This window comes from Lepidothrix coronata, unplaced genomic scaffold, assembly GCF_001604755.1.
Source record: "Lepidothrix coronata isolate B3197 unplaced genomic scaffold, Lepidothrix_coronata-1.0 Scaffold104, whole genome shotgun sequence".
NCBI lineage: Eukaryota > Metazoa > Chordata > Aves > Passeriformes > Pipridae > Lepidothrix > Lepidothrix coronata.
The window spans coordinates 963,654-983,891 of NW_016690284.1; the positions used below are offsets into that span (position 1 = coordinate 963,654).

The following is a 20,238-nucleotide window of genomic DNA, read 5'->3' on the forward strand; positions in this document are numbered from 1 at the left end:
AGTGCAACAAACTATGCAAAACTGGGAATCCTTGTTTTGGCTTCCATATTAGTTGTCTGGAAAATGTCCATAGCAAGGAATTTGAACAAATCTGAGCAAAAAATCTTGGACTGCATTTAATTCCAATTATTTTATGGGTCATATGTTCCTTCCCACCACTTCATCCTTTCCTGTGGAAAGCCAGTAAGTGTTTATAAGCTCTCTGCTTTTCTCATGCACATTTTTGGCTTATTTTGTACTTTTGTTTCTCTTTTGATAGAACAGTACTTGGACTTGCTTATTACAGGGAAAGAACTGCTGGAGGATTTTTTTTAGCTTGCTTTTTTAATGGAAACAGTAGTTATGGAATCATGCATTCCCTAGGAACTCTACCAATCAGTCAGCTAGGAGGTATGGAATACCATGGGTCTGTTTTCTCAACAATAGCAAGATTTGCGCTTGTAACATGAGCCTTAAACGCAAAGCTGATTTTTTTTTTCCTATTGTGGTTTTTTTGTTTGGTTTTACATCCCTAGGGGACGAAGGCATGGAGAAGTGAAGAGCCCTCCCCTCTGCTAAGAAGGGTTTTGGGGGTTTTTGTGAATGAAAAGCTGGACATGACCCAGCAATAACTGCTTGCAGCCGAGAAAACCAACTGGGTCCTGGGCTAAATCCAAAGCAGTATGAGCAGCAGGTCAAGAAAGGGGATTCTACCCCTCTGCTCCACTCTAGTGAGACCCCACATGGAGCACTGGGGTCCCAAGCACAGGAAAGGCTGAGAGCATTGGGATCTGGATAAGAGAAGGCTCAGGGGAGACCTTATTGCAGCCTTCCAGTATGTAAGAAGCCCCATAAGAAAGATGGAGGCAAACCTTTTAGCAGGGTGTGTACTTACAGAACAAGGGGTAATGGCTTTGAGCTGAATTAGGGCTGATTTGGAGTAGCTATAAGGAGTTTTTTTACATGGAGGGTGGTAAAACTCTGGAACAGGTTAGCCAGAGAGATGGTAGATGCCCCATCCTTGGAAATGAAATTCAAGGGCAGGTTGGATGGGACTCTTAGCAACCTGATCTAGTTGAAGATATCCCTGCTCATTGAAGGGGGATTGGACTGGTTGACATTTACAGATTCCTTCCAACTCAAACTATTGGATGATTCTGTGTAACTAAGTATGGCCAGTCTTCGTGAGCGAAGATTTGGGAAAGGTCATTAACCCTTCGAGCCTGCGCAGTGGATTTTTTAGGTGAGACACAGCATGCGCTGAACTGAGCCCACCCTTTAATCCTGAGGTTCATCTACCGGGGCCGAGCAAGCTTGGACAGTGGCAGTGAGGTCCTCGGGACGTAGGTTGTTTAGAGTGACCTTCTCTTAGATGGATAATAGGCATTAATAATGGTTTCTATCTTGGTGAAATCTGAGTGGCTCAAATGAATGCACGAATCTACCATAGTTATTATTGTGTCATTGTAGCACGTGTGCAAGATGGGACATTTTATGCCATTTAAGACATACAAGCACACAAGAAATTGTCATGTTGAAAATTTCATAGGAGATATGTAGTCTGAAATCTGTAGTTCTTTATATCTATGGGCTGTGCTTTTCTTTCCTGACTCCTGCAAAGAAAGTAGTTGTAGAGTTTCATCTGAATATCTGAAATTGTCATCCTTGTACTAGATTGGTATGAGCTAAAGTTATATTGTTAACTGTCTGCCGTGACCAAGTTGAAGATCCATGTTGTTATTAACTTAGTTGAGATGGATTAATAAGTTTATTAAGTACATGATTAATAGTGACTTCATTTGAATCATATAATCCAAACTTAGATTGTAAAAGGAAGATTCTTCTTGCAACTCAAATAATCTTTGTATAGTATAGAGTATCTGCAGCAACTCCTTGTGAAGATCAAGAAGCTTATTGAATAAGAAAAGATGTCATAGGTTGTATCTAATCTATATTTTCCAAATGTTATGCGGGAATTAAAATTGGTGAGGTCTTAGCATAATGTCAGTAAAAGTCTGTGAAATGAGGCATTTCAGTAAGGTGTGATGTTCTTGAATTTTTGCATTCTTTTTCCAACAGAATATTGTCTGTTGTCAAGACAATGGATCTTTATCTTAGTCTGGGTTAAAAAGTGAAAGCATTGCTTCTGTATGCTCTTATTCTCAGGCTCCTTGAGGAATGACTGTAATAAGTGTTGGATTTGGCTTGGGCATCATCCCACTGGAAGATGTGTTGTGGTCTTTGTTCTTTTCCTGTGTAACCCAGAACTGAGCAATACTGAATAATTACAGTTTGATTGCTTTGTAGAAATCAATGGCTCTCTGTCTAGTTGTGTGTCCTGTCAGGTTTAATTGTAATCATTTGGAATTTTCAGACTACATTACATGTATGGAAATCAGTATTTTTGACACAGTATACTGGAGGGGTCTTGACATATCTAGGTACTGTAGTAAGGCATACCATATAAATACATAGAAGACAAGCATGTTTCATAATTTTTATGAACATTTAAATTGATTTGATTTATGATTACAAATAAAACCAGGATATACACACTAGTTACAGTTTTTAACCTAGTGCTTAGTATTTGCCTTGAACATTTTGAAAATTATTTGCAGTGTTATTAGGCATCACAACAATTTTAGCAATCTGAGATACATCATCTGGCCATAATGCACTATCTTCCTCTGACATAAGCTTTAGGTAAAGGAATATACCTGAGTGAAGCATGGAGAAAGGTGTGTTTCTTCCAAGCATGGACCTTAAGTGTGTACAATGTAAATGTATCTTTTCCTCTTTCCAGACGCATAGTTAAAGTCACTTAGCAATTTAGTCTCATGTCACGTTACATAAAATTGTGCTCTATAAGAGAGATTAAATGTTAATGTTTTGAAGGTAATTTATGGGTGGCATGGGAGAATTAGTAATCGAAACAGTAATAGAATTGGAACCAGCTGTGGAAGCTACATAGGAAATTGTTCTTCCTTCCTGCAGTAACTTAGACATGCTGTAATTTTTAACCCTCACCCCCCTACCTTCACCCTGCAGTTGCAGATCTTCTTTGCACGAGTAGCTCGAGCTTACACACTTTTAATTCTTTATCCTAATTATTCAGTAAGTTTGTAAACAGCTGCAGTCATTGTCACTGAGTGGAATGGTATGCATACGCAAATTTGTGCCTCTCAAGATCCTGCAGTAAACAGTTGAGTGAACACATTTTACAATAACAGTTGAAGAACTGCTGAAAAGTACAGTCTTTGGACATCTCTTTTCCTAGAGCTGTGATTATTTAGATTTGCTGACTGTAGTGTGTTTGTTAAGAACAGGATCCCTGAGGAATTTGAAGAATTTCACCAACATTGCTGAATAAAGCGTTATAGCAGATTCCTTAAGATATTATTTACTCACATTTTTTCAGATGAAGAAACTGAGGTATGAAATAAATTGTCAAAGGTCAAGGATTGGTCAACACTGATGGTGTATTGTTTTAATTTTGGTCACTAAAGCATGTATAATTTAAAAGAGGTGGCTCACTAATGAGGTTGCTATTACACTGCTATGGAGGTTCTTCTTTGTATCATGTTCATGCTTATGAAATTCTATGCTAACATGTTCATCAGAAGTCTTATAATGAGCATCAGGCTCTTTTATGACAAGAGAAGAAGTGCATTTTATTTCAGTTGTAGTAATCTCCATGTCTGTTTTAGACGGCAGTGCCAAATATTGAACATCTGTTGATTACATTGGCTTTTTAAGTTTTGATGAGTCCAGAATTAAAATCTCAAGTGTACTGCTGATGGACTTAATTCCATTGCTTATGAAGCTTGCAAAAGAAACTTTAATACTTATTCTACTGCATATATAATTTAAATATACTTCCATAGAAGTGTGTGTAACTAAAATTGTTTTTTACTGCATGAATTAGAAAGGCTTAATAGTATCACTGACTTTTTAAATATATAGAGGGGAGGAATATTTTTTTGAAAAAAAAGTTTAAGTTTGTGCATATGTAGTTTCTAAATTATAAGATACTTCATAAATACTTTTATTTTAAGACAGAAGTTAAATCTAGTGAACAGTAAAGCCATTTCAAGCAGTGAAAAACATCTTGAGTGTTCATGGTTTCTCTTGGTGAGTCAGGTGAAAGAACTTCATGCTTTTTTTTCTCCAAAGTTTGCCAAATGGTGATAATGATAAAGCATTTGTGTAGTTTAGATAAAACATGTTTTAGAGTAAGTTTAATGTAAATACTTAAGTGAACTGGCTAGCAGGCTGAAAAGTATTATGCGTTAATGAATGTGAAGTTCAATCTGGTTGTGCATCCTTTGTTTTAGTTTTGAATTCTTTCATGGGTGTCTTTTAGGGCATATTCCCTGTTTAGAAATCGCATGTGGAATCTGTGGTACAAAATTTTTAGCAAGCTGAATGTAAAATATGTGAATGCATAAGTGAGGCCCTGTTGGCATCTGAACCAAACATTTGGCACTTCAGCTCCAGAGAGTTGAAAGTTCACAATTATTTGTCCTTTCTGTTTTCATAATTAAGCTATTGTTTGGATACCTACCAGCCAGAGTAGAGCTTTCAGAGTTTGTTTTATTTCTCCTCATTGTCAGCTGATCTGTGGTTGTGTGAGCTGTTTAACTCTTTCAGAGTGACTGGACGTATTCCATTATATTAAAACAAAATACTCCATTCAACTCTGAAGAATAACCTTAAATAATTATATGTCTGACTGGAAATGCTGAAGATTTTTTTCATTCTTAACATAAGGAGTAGTAGTAATTTTTTGTATTTTTTTTACTGTAGTAAAACTGTGCCTTGACTGAACATGGGTGCATTTTTGTGGTATATATAGTTGCGCATACCATTTCAGCAAATATGAAGTGTTTATATTTATACACATTTGAAACTGAGAAGGTAAAGCTGAAATAGGTAGGTGGTTATGTGAGCAGAATGTAGCATATCTGAAGTATCACCAGAGTGCTCAGCTTAAGTAAATCAGTCTCCCAGAAACTGCAAAGGAAACTTGAAGGACTCCAGGCAATTTTAGATTTAAATCAGTTTTATCAATGACTATAACTTGCTTTAGAAGAGGCTCAAGAGAATTTCTCTGGTGTATATCATGAGAACAATTCCCAGATCATAAATATTAATATAAACTATGACTTCATAAATCAAGAACTTGTTAGAAATTTAGAAGCCATCTGAATGAGATTTTAGAATCTAGATGAAAAACAGTAGCCTCCTGAAATCTATCTAAAACTGTCTCCCAGGAGACAGATCAGGCAGGCTTTTTGCTGTACTTTAAAAGTATGATGTTTATATCTAAAAAAGATATTTGCAAACATGCTGAGACTCTACTTGTAATACCTTTTCTAAACTGGTAAGCCATTGGCGTCTTTTCAGAAAGGGATGTGCCAGCAAATGGCATGAAGGGGAAGAGGAGAATTAATTGCCTTTACCTGTTGTGTCAGGGCACAGTCTCTGGATTACCATTTGACCCATCATCATTTGACCCACTATCTAATAAAATATGTCGTATCTGACTTAAAATAAAATTAGAAATTTATTATTTTTAGGCAGTCATGTGCAGAAATAAAGATTTAATCTAAGGTCTTTTCCCGTGCTGGTTGAACCTGACAAAACACTCTGTTTCAGATCATAAGAAAAAATTTCACGAGTCTGTTAATTAGATGATGTTGGGAGAAGCTAGCCACAGTGACATTTCCATATTGAATAATCAAATTTACTTTCTGTAGACATTCAAAAGGAAGCTCATCTACTAGCAGCACCTCCTTAGTTCTTGAAAACACATCGGAGCAATACCTTTTAGTTGAGTAAAGGAAAGAATAACATCTCCTTAATCTTACCGTACCTAAAACCGGAGACATAAGTTCTGTGCTGGTTTAACTGTTACCCAAATTAGAGTATAACTGGAAGCAATAGCATTTTGTAGGACCCTTCCAGAATTTCTATTAATTTTGAAGGTTTTTTGCATTTGTCATGTAGTTATGATTTATCTATGTTTTTCCATGAGCAACTGATATTGTGGGTGTTTCATGGAAATATCAGCCAAGATAATTCATACCAGTGTTTGCATGTTTTCCAGAATATTTTCCTTTATCTTTTTCAGACCAGAAATTTAGATAATACAGATGCGTAGGCCCTGATTCATTCAAGATAATAAAGACACTAATGTTAGGAATTTAGTTGCCTTGCACTTCCTGAATAATTAATGAAGAGGAGACATCTCCAAATGATTTCTTTTTTTGGTACTCTGATTCTTCTTGAGTTATCTGCTTGTTTTTGAAGGCTGTATTGGAAGTCTGAAGTAAGTGTTTTCCATATTTAGATATGTCACATTCAGAGAGTATATGAATCTGGGCCAAGCTGAGTTTAATAGCATGCAAGTTTGAATGAGAATACATCTGTCTAATCTAACACCTAAAAGAGAGGAAATTAAAAGTTGTTGAAATGTCCTTTCAAATCTGTACACTTCCTTCTGCATGGAAGTTTGTGGATAATGCACTCCTGTAAACTCAAAAGTGTTTATGTTTTTCTATTTCTGTAGAACAGCATCTTACACATTTGTCACATTGTGTTTTTTCATACTCCATCTTTTGAGTGTACACTTGTGCAACCTTAGTGTATTTCTTACACATTTATTTTCAGTTTAATTTGTGGAGGAAAATAATGAAATATTTTGACTTGGAAAACCTGCCTGTTTTACAGGTAATATGTTTTTAATCAGTGCATGATTGTGGAACCAAACATGACATCAGTGTGTATTTGTTTGAAAAACAAGTTTAAAAAAGAACAGAAAAAATAAATTAGAACTCTTATTACTGCCTTCATCTTTCTCTGCTGTCATGGAAAATTCAGCTGGGTGCCTAACAGCTTAAAACATTTATCTAGTTTGAAAAGAGGAATGAGGCATGTTTTCTTCCAGATCTGTGAAATACTCCCCTCAACACCCTTTTATCTTTCTTCAAATAGTGTTTCAGACTCAATGTTGAAGAATGGAACAAGATTCTCTTCTCTCTGTTCATCATCACTAAAATGCTCTCTTAATTTTCTTCACTTTTGCATCAGAATTGGACATTAGGTAGAAAGGAAAAAACTGTATGTTTGCGGGTCTGAGCTTAGTTCCAATACAAGGAGGTTGTGTAAATGTTCCATTGTGAAATTTTGTAGACTATATAGATTTGTAAAACTTCTTTCCACTGAAGTGTTTTAGGTGATGTTTGAGAGAGAGTACTTGGATCCATAAACCAAACACATTTTGATATAGGTATTAGCAAGCAACTACAAGCATGAGTTTGAAGCCTTCTGGTATTTGTTTTAATATATTGTTGTAACTAGATATTGCATTAGTTGGACTGGATTTCTGTGGTGATCAAAATAAATAGTTGTTTACCTCCAGAATTCAGGGGTTTTCTGTGGTATTTTATCTGTCTAAACTTTACAGGCTGCCCAGGAAGGTCCTGGAGTCTCCCTCTCTGGAGACATTCCACACTCGCCTGGATGCATTCTTGTGTCACCTGCTCTAGGTGACTCTGCCTTGGCAGGGGGTTGGACTTAGAGACTCCTCAGAGATCCCTTCCAACCCTTACAATTCTGTGATTCTGTGAAGAGCTTGTGGTGTTGTACCTGTCTGCTTTGGCGAGTACTGTGTTAGAAATCCCATCCTTTCTGTTGTGATTGGTTATGAGTTTTCTGCCCATGTTTTTATCCTTAAAATCTCTTGAGAATGTTTTCTTTCAGTACTTTACATAATTTACACCATGAAGATTTTTATTAGGAGATCTTACATTTCTCTTTTTAACGCCTCCTGTTACACTTGATTACTCCTTTTTAATTGTGCTTATTATTTTGAACTCTTTGCTGGAGAAAATGGAAAAGATAAAAATCTGGTAGTATCAGATCACAAGGTAGATTGCAGCACTGTTAGTCTGTGTGCTGGTGTCAAAAAGGAAAGCCTTTTGATGAATCTCAAACTTTCCTGTTCTCCCCAGCTTGCCCGACAGCAGGGTGGCATTTGCTTTTCCCTGCAATACAGTCATTTTGGATGGGAAGAAAACTTGAAAGAAAACATGAACAGGAGGTATTTAAACAAAAGGCATGAAAATAGAAAGTTCTTTTTTCATAATTGCCAGGAGGCCCGGGATTTGGGTGATTAAAACTGCAGGAAGTCCTTTTTTGATGAGTTGGAAATGCTGCAGTTTTTTAAATAGATGGAGGTAATTCTGTCACCATTTGTTGCTAGGATCTGTTGTATCCCTTCCACTTCCACCAGCTATTCCTGCTGCCAATTTAGGACCACAGGCCTTTCCATTTGTCTTCAAGTAAGGCAGCAATTATCAGTGTCAGACTGCCTCTGTGAAATTTGTTGTTTAACCAGAAATGGAGAAGTCTCTGTAAAGTGTAGCTCTTGCCTCCTCCTCATCGCTCCTGCCCTTGAACAGACAGCATCTTCCCCGTGGAATATACCAAAACAGACACCCAAAACAGTAGGCTGTGAGTGTTTACAACCTGCCGCAGAAGGGTTTTTTTAGTATAGTAGAATCATAGAATCATTGACTGGTTTGGGTTGGAAGGGACCTTAATGGTCATCTAGTTCAACCCTGCTGCCATGGGCAGGGACACATTCCACTAGACCAGGTTGCTCAAAGCCCCACCCAACCTGGCCTTGAACACTTCCAGGGATGGGTCATCCACAACTTCTCTGAGCAACCTGTTCCAGTGCCTCCTCAGTCTCATAGTAAAGAATTTCTTCCTAATATCTAACCTAAACCTACCCCGTTTCAGTTCACATGTCCTTCACATGTCCTTGTGAAAAGTGCCTCCAACTTTTTTGTACTGGAAGGTGCTATAATGCTTCCATGTAGCCTTCTCTTCTCTCTGCTGAACAACCCCAATGCTCTCAGCCTTTCTTCACAGGAGAGGTGGAAGTGCTCACCTTTTATTTTAAGCAGTTGTAGTTTTGCATTTTTTTCTCCATGTTGTACCATAGCTTTACTGTTACAAATGAGAAGTCTTTTCAAGTTTCCAGGAAGCCAGTGTTTTGAGAGAGAACTGAGAACAAAGATATGGAAAGTCGTATTTTCTTCCAGGGCCTTGAAATCCTCAGAGAAGGCAGGATCCTTTATATGGAATATTAAGACAATTGCAAACACAAAGAAAAAAAATTGTTTTCTCTGTAAATTGTAGTCTTGTGAGTACCCAAAAGACTTCTATTTAAGGGCCCACTGTGTGGAAGATTACCTATAGCTTGCAAGTTTCTCTATACAGTATAATTTCCATGTGGTGATATACAGACCTCTGCAAACAGAGCAGTAGAGCCTTTTTTAGGCTTAAATGCATCATTCTGCCTTTCTCTGGTTGGGCCATGAAAAGGTGAATCGTTTTGGTTTATTTGATTTTTTTGGTTTTGTCTTTGAGTTTTCTCAAGAGATATTGGAGAGACTGACCTAGTTTCAGCCCCTGGTGTCTAGTGGCATATTTTCTGACTATTGCCTGAGGATAAGGAAGCTCCCAAAGGAACAAGTTAAAAAAAATCCACAATATTTACTGACAATGGTGCAGTAAATAGAAGTGTGTTGTCAGGCATAGGAGTTTTAACAGTCAACTATATCTGGGATTCCCTGAATAAAATGCGTCTGCATGCTGCAGATGTGATGCTGAGTTGCAGTGTCCCTTTGCGGAAATTGTTCTAAAGGTGAGACTTTTCATTTTTGAGAAAAACTTTTAGCTCCCAGAATACACTATTTCACAGATTTAATATGTATTAATCTTATGTAAACCAGGGAATTGAGAATTTTTGTAAAAATATTAGGAGATTTGCCAACACCATGACAGTTTCCTTTGTTTCTGCTGAAAGAGAAATTTAAAATATTAAAACATTGTCTTTTCCTGATATGGTTTAAAATGAAAACAACAATAACAAAAAAGCCCCCACAAAAATCCTGTAAAGATTTTATTTCCTTTGGTTTTAATTACAGTACAAATTTTGCAGAACAAGGGTAGTGAAATAATAGAATCAGTTTGTGTAAACTTAACATCTGAAGTCCAAGCAACAAGTCCTGGAAGGGCAGGTACACTTTGGACAAACTCTAGCTATTAATTTTCTTCAGACTTACAGGAATATTCCGGTATACATACTACCTGGATGTTCAAATCAGCATGAATATATTAACTATATTTTCTTTTTTGTGTGTGGAAAAAAAAGGATTTTAGGCATTCTTTATCCTTGGGAATATAATAACTGGAGAAGTGATAGTTGCATCTGATTATCTTGTGTGCATTGTGTTGTAGCAGGTTAGAGATCCTTATATCATTCCGAGTTATTTAAGGAAGTTCGTAGTTAACTAAAATAGAATAAACCACCTTGGTTTTTTTGTAAATGTTTGGCTAATTTGAAGATGTTATGCCAAGATATGTTCCTGGATGTTATCTTAATTTTTTGTTTTGAATAGTCTAAACAGTTACTTTAACTGTCAGCATCCCTTGGACACTGCAGAGCTTACACCACTAGCAGTCACCAAATGTCTGACTTTCAGGCTCAGGCTGTTTGATTTATCAGGTGGCAGAATGTATTCCTATCTGTTCTTCTCCTGTAAAGATAAGTAGCCAGAATAGTGTTCAACATAAGTGTGCTGTAAAGCAAAAATGTTTTTATGTGAGTGGTTCACTCTTCTCATGCAAAAGGGGGTTTAATTACTGTCACCTGAAGGAGCTAGCAATTAAAGTAAGTTTGTTCTAGCTCATTTTGTTTATTAATAAATTAATTTTTTTTCTTTGAATTCTTGAAAGAACTCTTGAAGTGGCTAACATACCCTCTGAAAATTAAATTCAGTGCTGACACAATACAGACATACAATACCTACCTTTGTGGTAAGCTATATGAAATGAAAAACTTTATAATATTCCCATGCAGAAAAGACAACTTTGCGCTGATTAAGAATGATCAAAATGCTGTTTCTCCTTCCAGCAACAGATGGTTTCTGTGAAAGCCTTTGATTCACAGAAATAGTACCTCTTTTGTTGTGGGTGAGGGCAGAATGAATCTTGGAAGCTGTTTGTTTCCTTTTCACACTTCTGCTTTTGTGGAATGTGCTTAGATGACAAGTATAGGCGGGCAGTGGCTCTTGAGCAGTTTTTTTCATCCCAAGACTAGCAATACCAGTTAATAGTTCAGGGAATGATGAAGCATTGAAAACCTTTGTCCATGTGCTTTATAGGATCACTTGAACAATAAACTCAGTTTTCATTCTCACAGCTTCACTTGGGAATTTTGAGTTACAGTGGTTTATGGAAGTGTCACTTAATGTCACATGGGTTATACCTTTCAGGATGTCATGTGTAGCTATTTGTAAACCTTTACTGTTACCTTGAGGTGGGCTGACCTTGGCTGGATGCCAGGTGCCCACTATGCTGCTTTATCCCTTACCTTCTCAGCAGGTGCAGGCTGGGAAAAGAGAGTAAGATGGAAAAAATCTCATAGATCAAGATAAAGGCAGTTTAATGAAGTAAAAGCAAAGGCTGCATGCGGAAACACAGGAAAACAAAAACTTTATTTTCTACTTCCTGTCAGCAGGCGACGTCTTGCCCCTTCCCGGCAGGGTTTCAGTGTGCAAAGTGGTTGCTCTGGAAGACAAATGTAATAATGAGTGCGTGCACACACCCAACCACACCCCTGAGCTTTCACTGCTGAGCAGACACCCTGGTATGGAATGTCTCTTTGGTTAGCTTGGCTCAGCTGCCCTAGCTGTGTCCCCTCTCCAGATCTTGCCCACCCCCAGTGTACTGGCCCTTGAGTGGGGATGTTGCAGGCATGGCCTTGATGCTGTGCGAGCCTGCCCAGCAGTGCCCAACACACTGGTGTGTTACCAGCACCTTTCTGGCTCCCAACACACAGCACAGCACTGTGAGGGGCGAGTGTGCAGAAAGTTAACTCCACTCCAGACAGATACAGTACGTACCTTTTAGGTGCATATATGATTTCCATGCCAGTATTCTAGGTACCCTTCAAACACCTGTGACTATTGGGGTTGTGTGCACATGTGAAAACAGAGGGTGTGAGTCTTATGGTGACTCATATCTCTATATGTATGTGTGAAAAGAGAAAGAAATTATACAGTGGTTTTGGGAATCAGAGCTGTTGTTAGTGGGAAGAAGTAAAGTTTAGAAGAAGGGTAGCTGTGGCTAAACCAAAGAGAGTGAAAGTTTCAGTTTTATCAGAGAAATAAAACTGATAGAACTGATAAGGAAGATAAAACAAGCATAAAGGAAATCAACCTGATGCCATAGAGAATATTCCTGTGAAGCATTAAAACAGCAAGGAGATTTGCAGAGATAGGTAAGGGAAGAGATATAATCTATAATATAAAGCGTGCTTAAAAATTATTTGAAAATCAGACCTTAGCAACAGAAAATTATAACAAAGATATCAAGAGGATAGATTGTGTCTGTTTTAGGAAACTTGAGTGGTACCAGATAAATAAGCATTTTGAGAGTAGTGTTTCACATGACCTTTGTAGAAACTTGCTCAAAAGTAGTTGACTACTTTCAGTGCATTTCTTTCTGTGTGAATTAATGTTTTCTAAAGAGGAAAAAAAATAATCCTGCTTTTGTCTTACAATGGTGTAATTTTTTTAAATATTATTCCTTGTATTTTTAGGGGTGTATCCATGAAAATAAAAATATGAAATCAGTGTCTTGTTTATGACTTTTTCCTCCTCGTGTTATGGCTGATGTGAGGGAAAGCTTTCTTACTTTTGCATGTTTATTGCATTAGTGGGTTTTTTTGGTGATAGCACTATTTTCACAGAGGTGAATTTTCTTCTTTTCCAGAACCCTGTCAAGAAAATTCCAGATTCACATGAAATTACACTCCAACATGGAACGAAGACAGTAAGTGATAACACATTTTCAACACTCCATGCTTTTCTAGAACTATCAGTCTATAAAATAAGTTAACAAATACTGATTATCAGATGAAGTTCAAAAACCAAATTTTTTCCTTAATTCGTTATTTTAATCTATGTCTTTTCTTAGTGCAATTGAAGAGTGTGTTTTAGGACCGCCTCTTCAGTTTCTTATAATAACCCAAATATAGCTCCATTTGACTCAACTGTAGTCTCATATTCATCATTATGCTTTCTGTGATTGTTAGAGTTTCTCTTCTAGGCTAGACCTTCCTAATATTGACCTGGGTCTAATCTGGACCTTCCTTTGGTCATGGATTTAAAAGAGAATGTTATTGTCAAAGTTTCTAAGACTTTGCAGCTGAGTACTTCATTCTTCTTGAGTCTTTCAGTGCCTTTTATGCACCATTCTCAGTTTCTTAAAACCTTGTTCTTCCTTGTCTTTAACTGCATCTTTTCTCCAATATTATCTGCACTATTTCTCCAATGGTACGGACAGTATTTCTCCTTCGTTGTCTTTTAAAGAACCACTATAGGTTCCAACTAGGAATTATAATTTCTTTGCTCTATATGTTTTATCTCTGAGTAATCTCATCTTCTAACACAAATTCAACTGCTTTTACATGCTGATTGATAGAATACCTGTTTTTATAGAATGTAATTTTTTCATTGGCCATGAAGAAATTCCAATCTGTTCCCCAGTCCTTTCACTGTATTCTTCATTCGTCATTAAAAAAGATGCTGCTGCTACTCTCTTCGGTTTGGTCCATGACGAAGGCTTTAATGAGAAAATAATACTAGAATCTCTTTTATTGTTATTACATTCATGTGAAAGCATTGTCAGCTAGTTAGTAGAAATCTTACTCATGTTGTTCATGAGAATTTTTTTTTAGGGAGGAGAAGAAAGAGAAAGGAAAGAAAAACAAAGTAATTATTTGAGGAAAATGCTTTTTTGTGATGTTTTAAACAGTCTTAAGAAATGTATATGTGTATGTTTCCTTTATTTGATTTTATATAATTAATATGATCACAGACTCACTAGTTTTCCATTCAAAAATATTAATAAATATTTAAAATAATAAAATTATTGAAGTAACATAAATAAAAATAAAACAAGCATTTATTAGTTTATATTTTGGATTTTTAACAATTGATTTCTTAATATTTATCAGACATTTAAAAGGAATTTTCTAGGAGTTTAAATTTAACAGGAAAGATGATTTTTTTTAATAAGCTTTCAGAAATATAATTTTTTTTTAAAGAGTCTATTCAGTAATCTGGCATCAAACTTTGTGGTCTGTCTTGAAGTGTGGAGAGGTGATAAGACTTACCCATTTGCTTTATCATAGAGCTAGGCATACAGAAGTAGAGGGAAAAGAGGAAAGAAGTAATAAGTGTGTTATAAATTAAAATAGAAAAGTGTTCACTTTTGAGACCTGTAAAAGATGTGTTGTATTGCACTAAACAGAGTGGATTTTTCTACATACAGTGCATGCAACTTCGTTGCATACTAATTTCTATGAATACTACGGTCTGCAGAGTAGTGTACTAGTGCAAACCAGTTTCCCATTTTACACGTGACAGTAACTGCTTCTGCAGTATGTTTCTTGAATACATTTCCTAACAAACTTCGTTAGGTAAAATGTTTTGAATTATATTTTGCTATATTAAAGCAGTAAATCTTTTCATAGCTTCTTAAAGAATAAGCTCATGTTCTTTCTAACTGAAAAGCTTTGTAAAGTGGAAGTTTCTTTTTTGGAAGATTTCTGAGGTATTTTGACTGCAGGAGAATGGAGCTGTCATCACCTACAACAGAGATGAATTGTCATGTGGGGGTATATATAGAACAGTTGGATTAGACTGGATGCAGTAGATGAAACATATCCTTAAAAAAAAGCACTCTTCTGTGGAAGGGCTATCTTTTTGGGGTTTTTTGTTTGTTTTAGAATAGTGAAACTAATTACTTGTGAGCCTAGACACTCATAAGGATGGGAGCAACTTTGTATCTTGATTTTGGTGTTTCACCTTAATGTTTTTAAATACAGTTGTCTCATTATGTTCATACAGTGTACTGTATTTCAGCTAAACTTATGTATACCATCTGTACCTCTTCAATCTAGTGAATGTGGATTTGATGATGACTCTATTCCTGTGCAGCTGAAAAGTCTCAGAAAAGATTTCCCAAGCTGGAGAGCCTTTCCAGAAACCTGATTAATTTCCCGGTTGTCTTGCTTGTACAGAATAATAGGAGTTACTATTCCCAGTGAAACTTCAGAGATATATGTATATTTTTTTTCTCCTGGCACATTTTATATATAGGTGGGTATGAGAAAGAATATATAATCAGAAGTATTCTGAGCACTTTGCTTTCTGTAACATCTCATATCACAGCTGCTCCCTCATGTAGTAGTTATTGTAGAATGGAACACTTGAGTGTTGTGATTAATCTGGAGATACCCAGTTTTCCTGCATGTCAGAAATCATGAATGAAATTACTAGGGTTCAGAGTTTCCATTGAAGTTGTAAAAGGGGCGAATATTTTTTTTCAGAAACACATAAGAGGTTACATCCGTTTAATTTGAAAATCAATTATGTGACGGTGACATAGTCACTATGTGGAGTTTAATGTGTTCTTGGGGATAGCACAAAGCATCACATTTGAACATTTCATTTACGGAAATAAAAAGAAAAATGTTGAACCTATTCACTCTTATATGTATTTTTGGGGACACTGCATTAGGGCATTTGATCATCTTTTGCATTCTTTAGAATAATGAGGTTTTAGACTTTATGTAAAAGATAAGATTTCTGCAAGTGAATGCCTCTAAATTAGAATGCAGGACATTTAGGTTAAGGAGGAGTCAAATGTCTTGTGCATGGGAGCATCATTTCTGCCACATCTTGGTTTCCTTGAAAGTACTATTTTCAAACTGTTGGCTGTACGAGAGCATTGTATGTTTGAAATACTGTGAGGTACCTGTGTTACAGAATCACAGAATATTCTGAGTTGGAAGGGACCCACAAGGATCATCGAGTCCAACTCCTGGCCCTGCACAGGACTATCCAAGACTCTCCAAGAATCACACCATGTGCCTGAGAGTATCGCCCAAACATTTCTTGGACTCTGTCAGGCTTGGTGCTGTGACCATTGGGAAGCCTGTTCCAGTGCCCAACCACCCTCTGGGTGAAGAACGTTTTTCTAATATCCAACGTAAATCTCCCCTGACGCAACTTCAGACCATTCCCTCAGGTCCTGTCACTGGTCACTACAGAGAAGAGATTGGTGTCTGCCCCTTCACTTTCCCTCATGAGGAAGCTGAGGAGTCTCCCCTCAGCCTCCTCTACCCGGGCTGAACAGGTGACCTCAGCCCCTCCTCATACAGCTTTCTCTCCAGACCCTCCACCATCCTTGTTGCCCTCTTTGGACACTCTAATAGCATAGTGTATTTGTTATGTTGTGGTGCCCCATACTGCACAGAGAACTCGAGGTGAGGCTGCTCCAGTGCAGAGATGAGTGGGACAATCCCCTCCCTCGACCAGCTGGTGATGATGGGCCCGATGCCTCCCAGGACACGGTTGGCCCTTCTGGCTGCCAAGGCACTGCTGACTCATGTTCAACTCGCCATTGACCACGACCTCACTCCCAGGTCTCTTTCCACAGTGCTGCTCTCCAGCCTCTCATTCCCCGGTCTATACACACAACCAGGGTTGCCCTGTCCCAGCAGAATCCAGCACTTGCCTTTATTAAAGGTCATACAGTTGGTGACTGCCCATTGCTATTTGTTGAGGTGTCTCTGCAAATCCTTTTTGCCCTGAAGAGAGTCAGCAGCTCCTCCCAATTTTGTATCATCTACAAACATACTTAGTATTCGAGTCCTGAATACAAGTCATTAATGAAGATACTGAGGAGAACTGGGTCAAGGATGGAGCCCTGCGAAACCCTGCTAGTGACAGGTCACCAGTCTGGTGTTACTCCATTCACTATTACCCTCTGTGCTTGACCTGTGAGACAATTGCTCACCCACCACCTGATGTGTTTATCCAGTTGTGGGCTGGAAAGCTGTCCAGAAGGATCCTGTGAGAAACAGTATCAAAAGCTTTACTGAAATCCAAAAACATTGCATCAACTGGCTTCCCTTGATCAGCTAGGTGGGTTACCTTGTTTTAAAGGGAAATCAGATTTGAAAAGCAGGACTTTCTTCTCATGAGGCTGTGCTGGCTGTGACCGATGACTGTATGATCCATCAGGTGTTTTTCAATACCTCCCAGAATAATATTTTCCATGATTTTACCCTGTATTTCTGGGGTCCTTCTTGCCCTTCTTGAAAATCAGGACAATGTTCACCAGCTTCCAGTCAGCTGGAACCTCTCCGAATTCCCAAGACTGTTCAAAAATCATTGTGAGGGGTTTTGTGATGACATCAGACAGCTCTGTAAGGATTCTGGAGAGAATCCCATCAGACCCCATAGATCTTTAGGATTGCAGCTGAAGCAGCAGATCCTGCACAATTTCAAGGTCAGCTGGGAGTTGATCATTCTTGCAGTCATGGTCCTCCAGCTTAGGGCACTCCACTGCCTTTTGCCATTAATGTATTTGAAAAAACTCTTTTTATTGTCCCCCACATTTCTGGCAGCTTCAATTCCAATTGAGCTTCTGCTGCACGACTTTTCTCTCTACAGTAACAAGCAGCATCTCTGTATTCTTCCCATGTCACTTGACCTTGCTTCCACTGGGCATACACCTATCTCTTTTGACTTATATCCAAGAGAAGATTCCTGTTCAGCCAAGCTGGCCTTCTGCCTTGCCTGCTTGACTTCCACCATTTGGGAATTGCTGCTCCTGTGCCCTTGGGAGGTGATGTTTAAAAAGGGACCAGCATGGACCTTGTCAGGGGAAGATGACTAGGAGTGAGTCTTTTATAAAATAAGGAATAACTAAGTGAACCTTTTCTACATGAAACTGGAAAAAGAAGACTCAAAACAACCCCATACTATTTCATTTAAGGAAATCTAAATTTTAGCAAAGCAAATTGTCCATCTTTGAGAATATATTCCATTCTCACATGCTGTTTTTATTGGGACAATTGTTTTCTCTAGGTTACTTTTTCAACTGGGCACGAAAAAGGGAATATCTCATGGTAAATTCCATGTTTTAAAATGTCTTCTGTGGGAACTATTCAACAGTTTACATAAAGTTTTAAAAGTCTCCATAACACAGTGTATATACTAAAGCTTGGAAAAAAAACCAGTACAGTAGTAGACTGATATATCTTTGAGACAAGATTTTTCTGGTGGTACTTGAGCGTGTCTGCATTAAATCGTAACGACTGTCGGTACTTTTCATATATATGTGTAAAGAAGATACATACATATAGGTAAGCATCCTTATGTGCAAATCACTGTAATCTTTGTACCTGAGGGTTTTTGTGTTGTTTTTTTTTTGGTGACACCTGAAGAATTGTAAAAAAAAACATAGAAAAAATAAAGAGCTTGAGCGATTATATTTTCTTTTTCTGTACAGGTTTCTGCTTTGGGGTTGGATCCTTCAGGTGCTCGTTTGATAACTGGTGGATATGACTATGATGTAAAATTTTGGGATTTTGCTGGAATGGATGCCTCTCTCCAAGCTTTTCGGTCACTCCAGCCTTGTGAATGGTAAGCATGAAGACTGTCTTTTACACTTAAGAATGTACCTATGTTAAGCTCCTGGTAGAATGCACAAAAGCCTTGTAAGATAGCTTGCTTATAAGGCTCTTGTACGTACCATTGTATTTTTTGTAGTAAATGGAATGTGAACCTAAGAACTTGTCTGTGTCTTTTCATGCTTTTTTCGATGACTTGCATATTTTCCCATTTTAGAAAGCTACAGGTGAATTTGCAGATGAATTTGTTAACAGCACATCAGAAAATTGCCCTCACAAAGAGATAAATTTACTTTCATAGTTGTAACTGAAATTAATAGAATACACTTTCTATAGTAGTCTGCTTATATAAAATTAATTAAGAAGAGAAGAAAGTTAAAGCAATTGACCCCTTTGTGGAGAGCCTCTCTAGCTGCTGCCAGGATTTCTGAGGGGGAGGATGTTTTATCTAATTGTCACAAAGCCCTCTATTTCAGGATGCACTGGTCCTTTGCATTGCATCGATCATTGAATAGCTACATAATGTGAAATACTGTCTTTTTTTAAAGAAAAAAGCTATATATTTATTTACATTTACTTCTGTATTTCTATATATGCACACTAAAAAGAAAATGCAGAAAGAGAGTATTTTCCATATTCTCCATACTGTTCACTTGTAATTTAAAAAGTAAGTGAAAGGTGTTCATTTACTTATTCTAGAGAACTGGAATGCAGAATTCTTTCAACAGTATTGCTCAGTGAAGTTTCAGATAAATACATTCATAAAATAAACCACGTTTTTTTAGCAAGGTACTTTCTAATGTCTAAGTAATCTAACACTTTCTAAAATACTTTGGTATGCTTAAAAAAGGGTTTGAAATTTTTTATGTACAGAGTAAGTAGTACTTTGAGTGTCTATTTTTAATCATTATTGTCTTTAAAAGCTACAGCTGAGTTTTGGTCAGTTTGGACAGATAGAACATGTATAACTGACTATACATATGCCAAGAGTCTAGATAATGAAAGATGAGAAAAAGTTAGCCTGAAGAGGAGCAAAATAGAAAGGAATTCTGCTGTGGTTCTGAAGTGTGCAAGATCAGGAAAAAGTGTGCTTTGATGCATTATGCAATTATAATCTCTTTGACAGACCTGACTTTTTGTAATAAACCAACAAATGGCACATTTAGTTTGAAAACATAATTAAGTAAACATGCCACTTTGAAATAAATAAATAAAGGAATGAATAAATAAATAAGTAAAATAAAAGTCTCTGTATGTGAAGTCACATTCAGACTTTTCTGCCATGAGTTTCTTTTACGTGATTAGTTAGCAGGATATAAATGGTATTTTCTTTTCCTCTGCCATAACTGGGCAGCAAGGAAGAGGTGACAGTCTTTACTTCCACAGTAGGAGATGATTTTAATGAAGCATTTTCAAATTGAGCAGAAAAGTTCATTCCAATTTAGTTGTACTTGGTAACAATGGTATGACATAAATATAGTATAAAAACCACAAGCACACTGTACATTAGTGTCCCATCCTAAGTATAGCTTGCAAATAAATCAGCAACCTCCTTTTGGCAAAAACTTATAGTAAAGCATGAGCTTAAAATGTTTGTTATCCCTGCTACTGTTCATTTAGTATATCACAAGAATTCACAAGTATTTTTATATGTGTTCTTTGTGAAATTCTTGTGGTTTGAGTATGTGGAT

At 37.1% G+C, this 20,238-nt stretch overlaps 1 protein-coding gene across 2 annotated transcripts in view; it reads left to right on the plus strand.

Annotated features, from left to right (window-relative positions):
- WDR70 (WD repeat domain 70) overlaps positions 1 to 20,238 on the plus strand; it is a 133,705-nt gene that overhangs the window by 22,506 nt on the left and 90,961 nt on the right. For both annotated transcript variants that reach the window (XM_017823660.1, XM_017823659.1), the window contains exons 6-7: positions 12,832 to 12,891; positions 18,427 to 18,560. In XM_017823660.1, the coding sequence (XP_017679149.1) occupies positions 12,832 to 12,891; positions 18,427 to 18,560 (194 nt within the window). The remainder of the gene's footprint in view (positions 1 to 12,831; positions 12,892 to 18,426; positions 18,561 to 20,238) is intronic.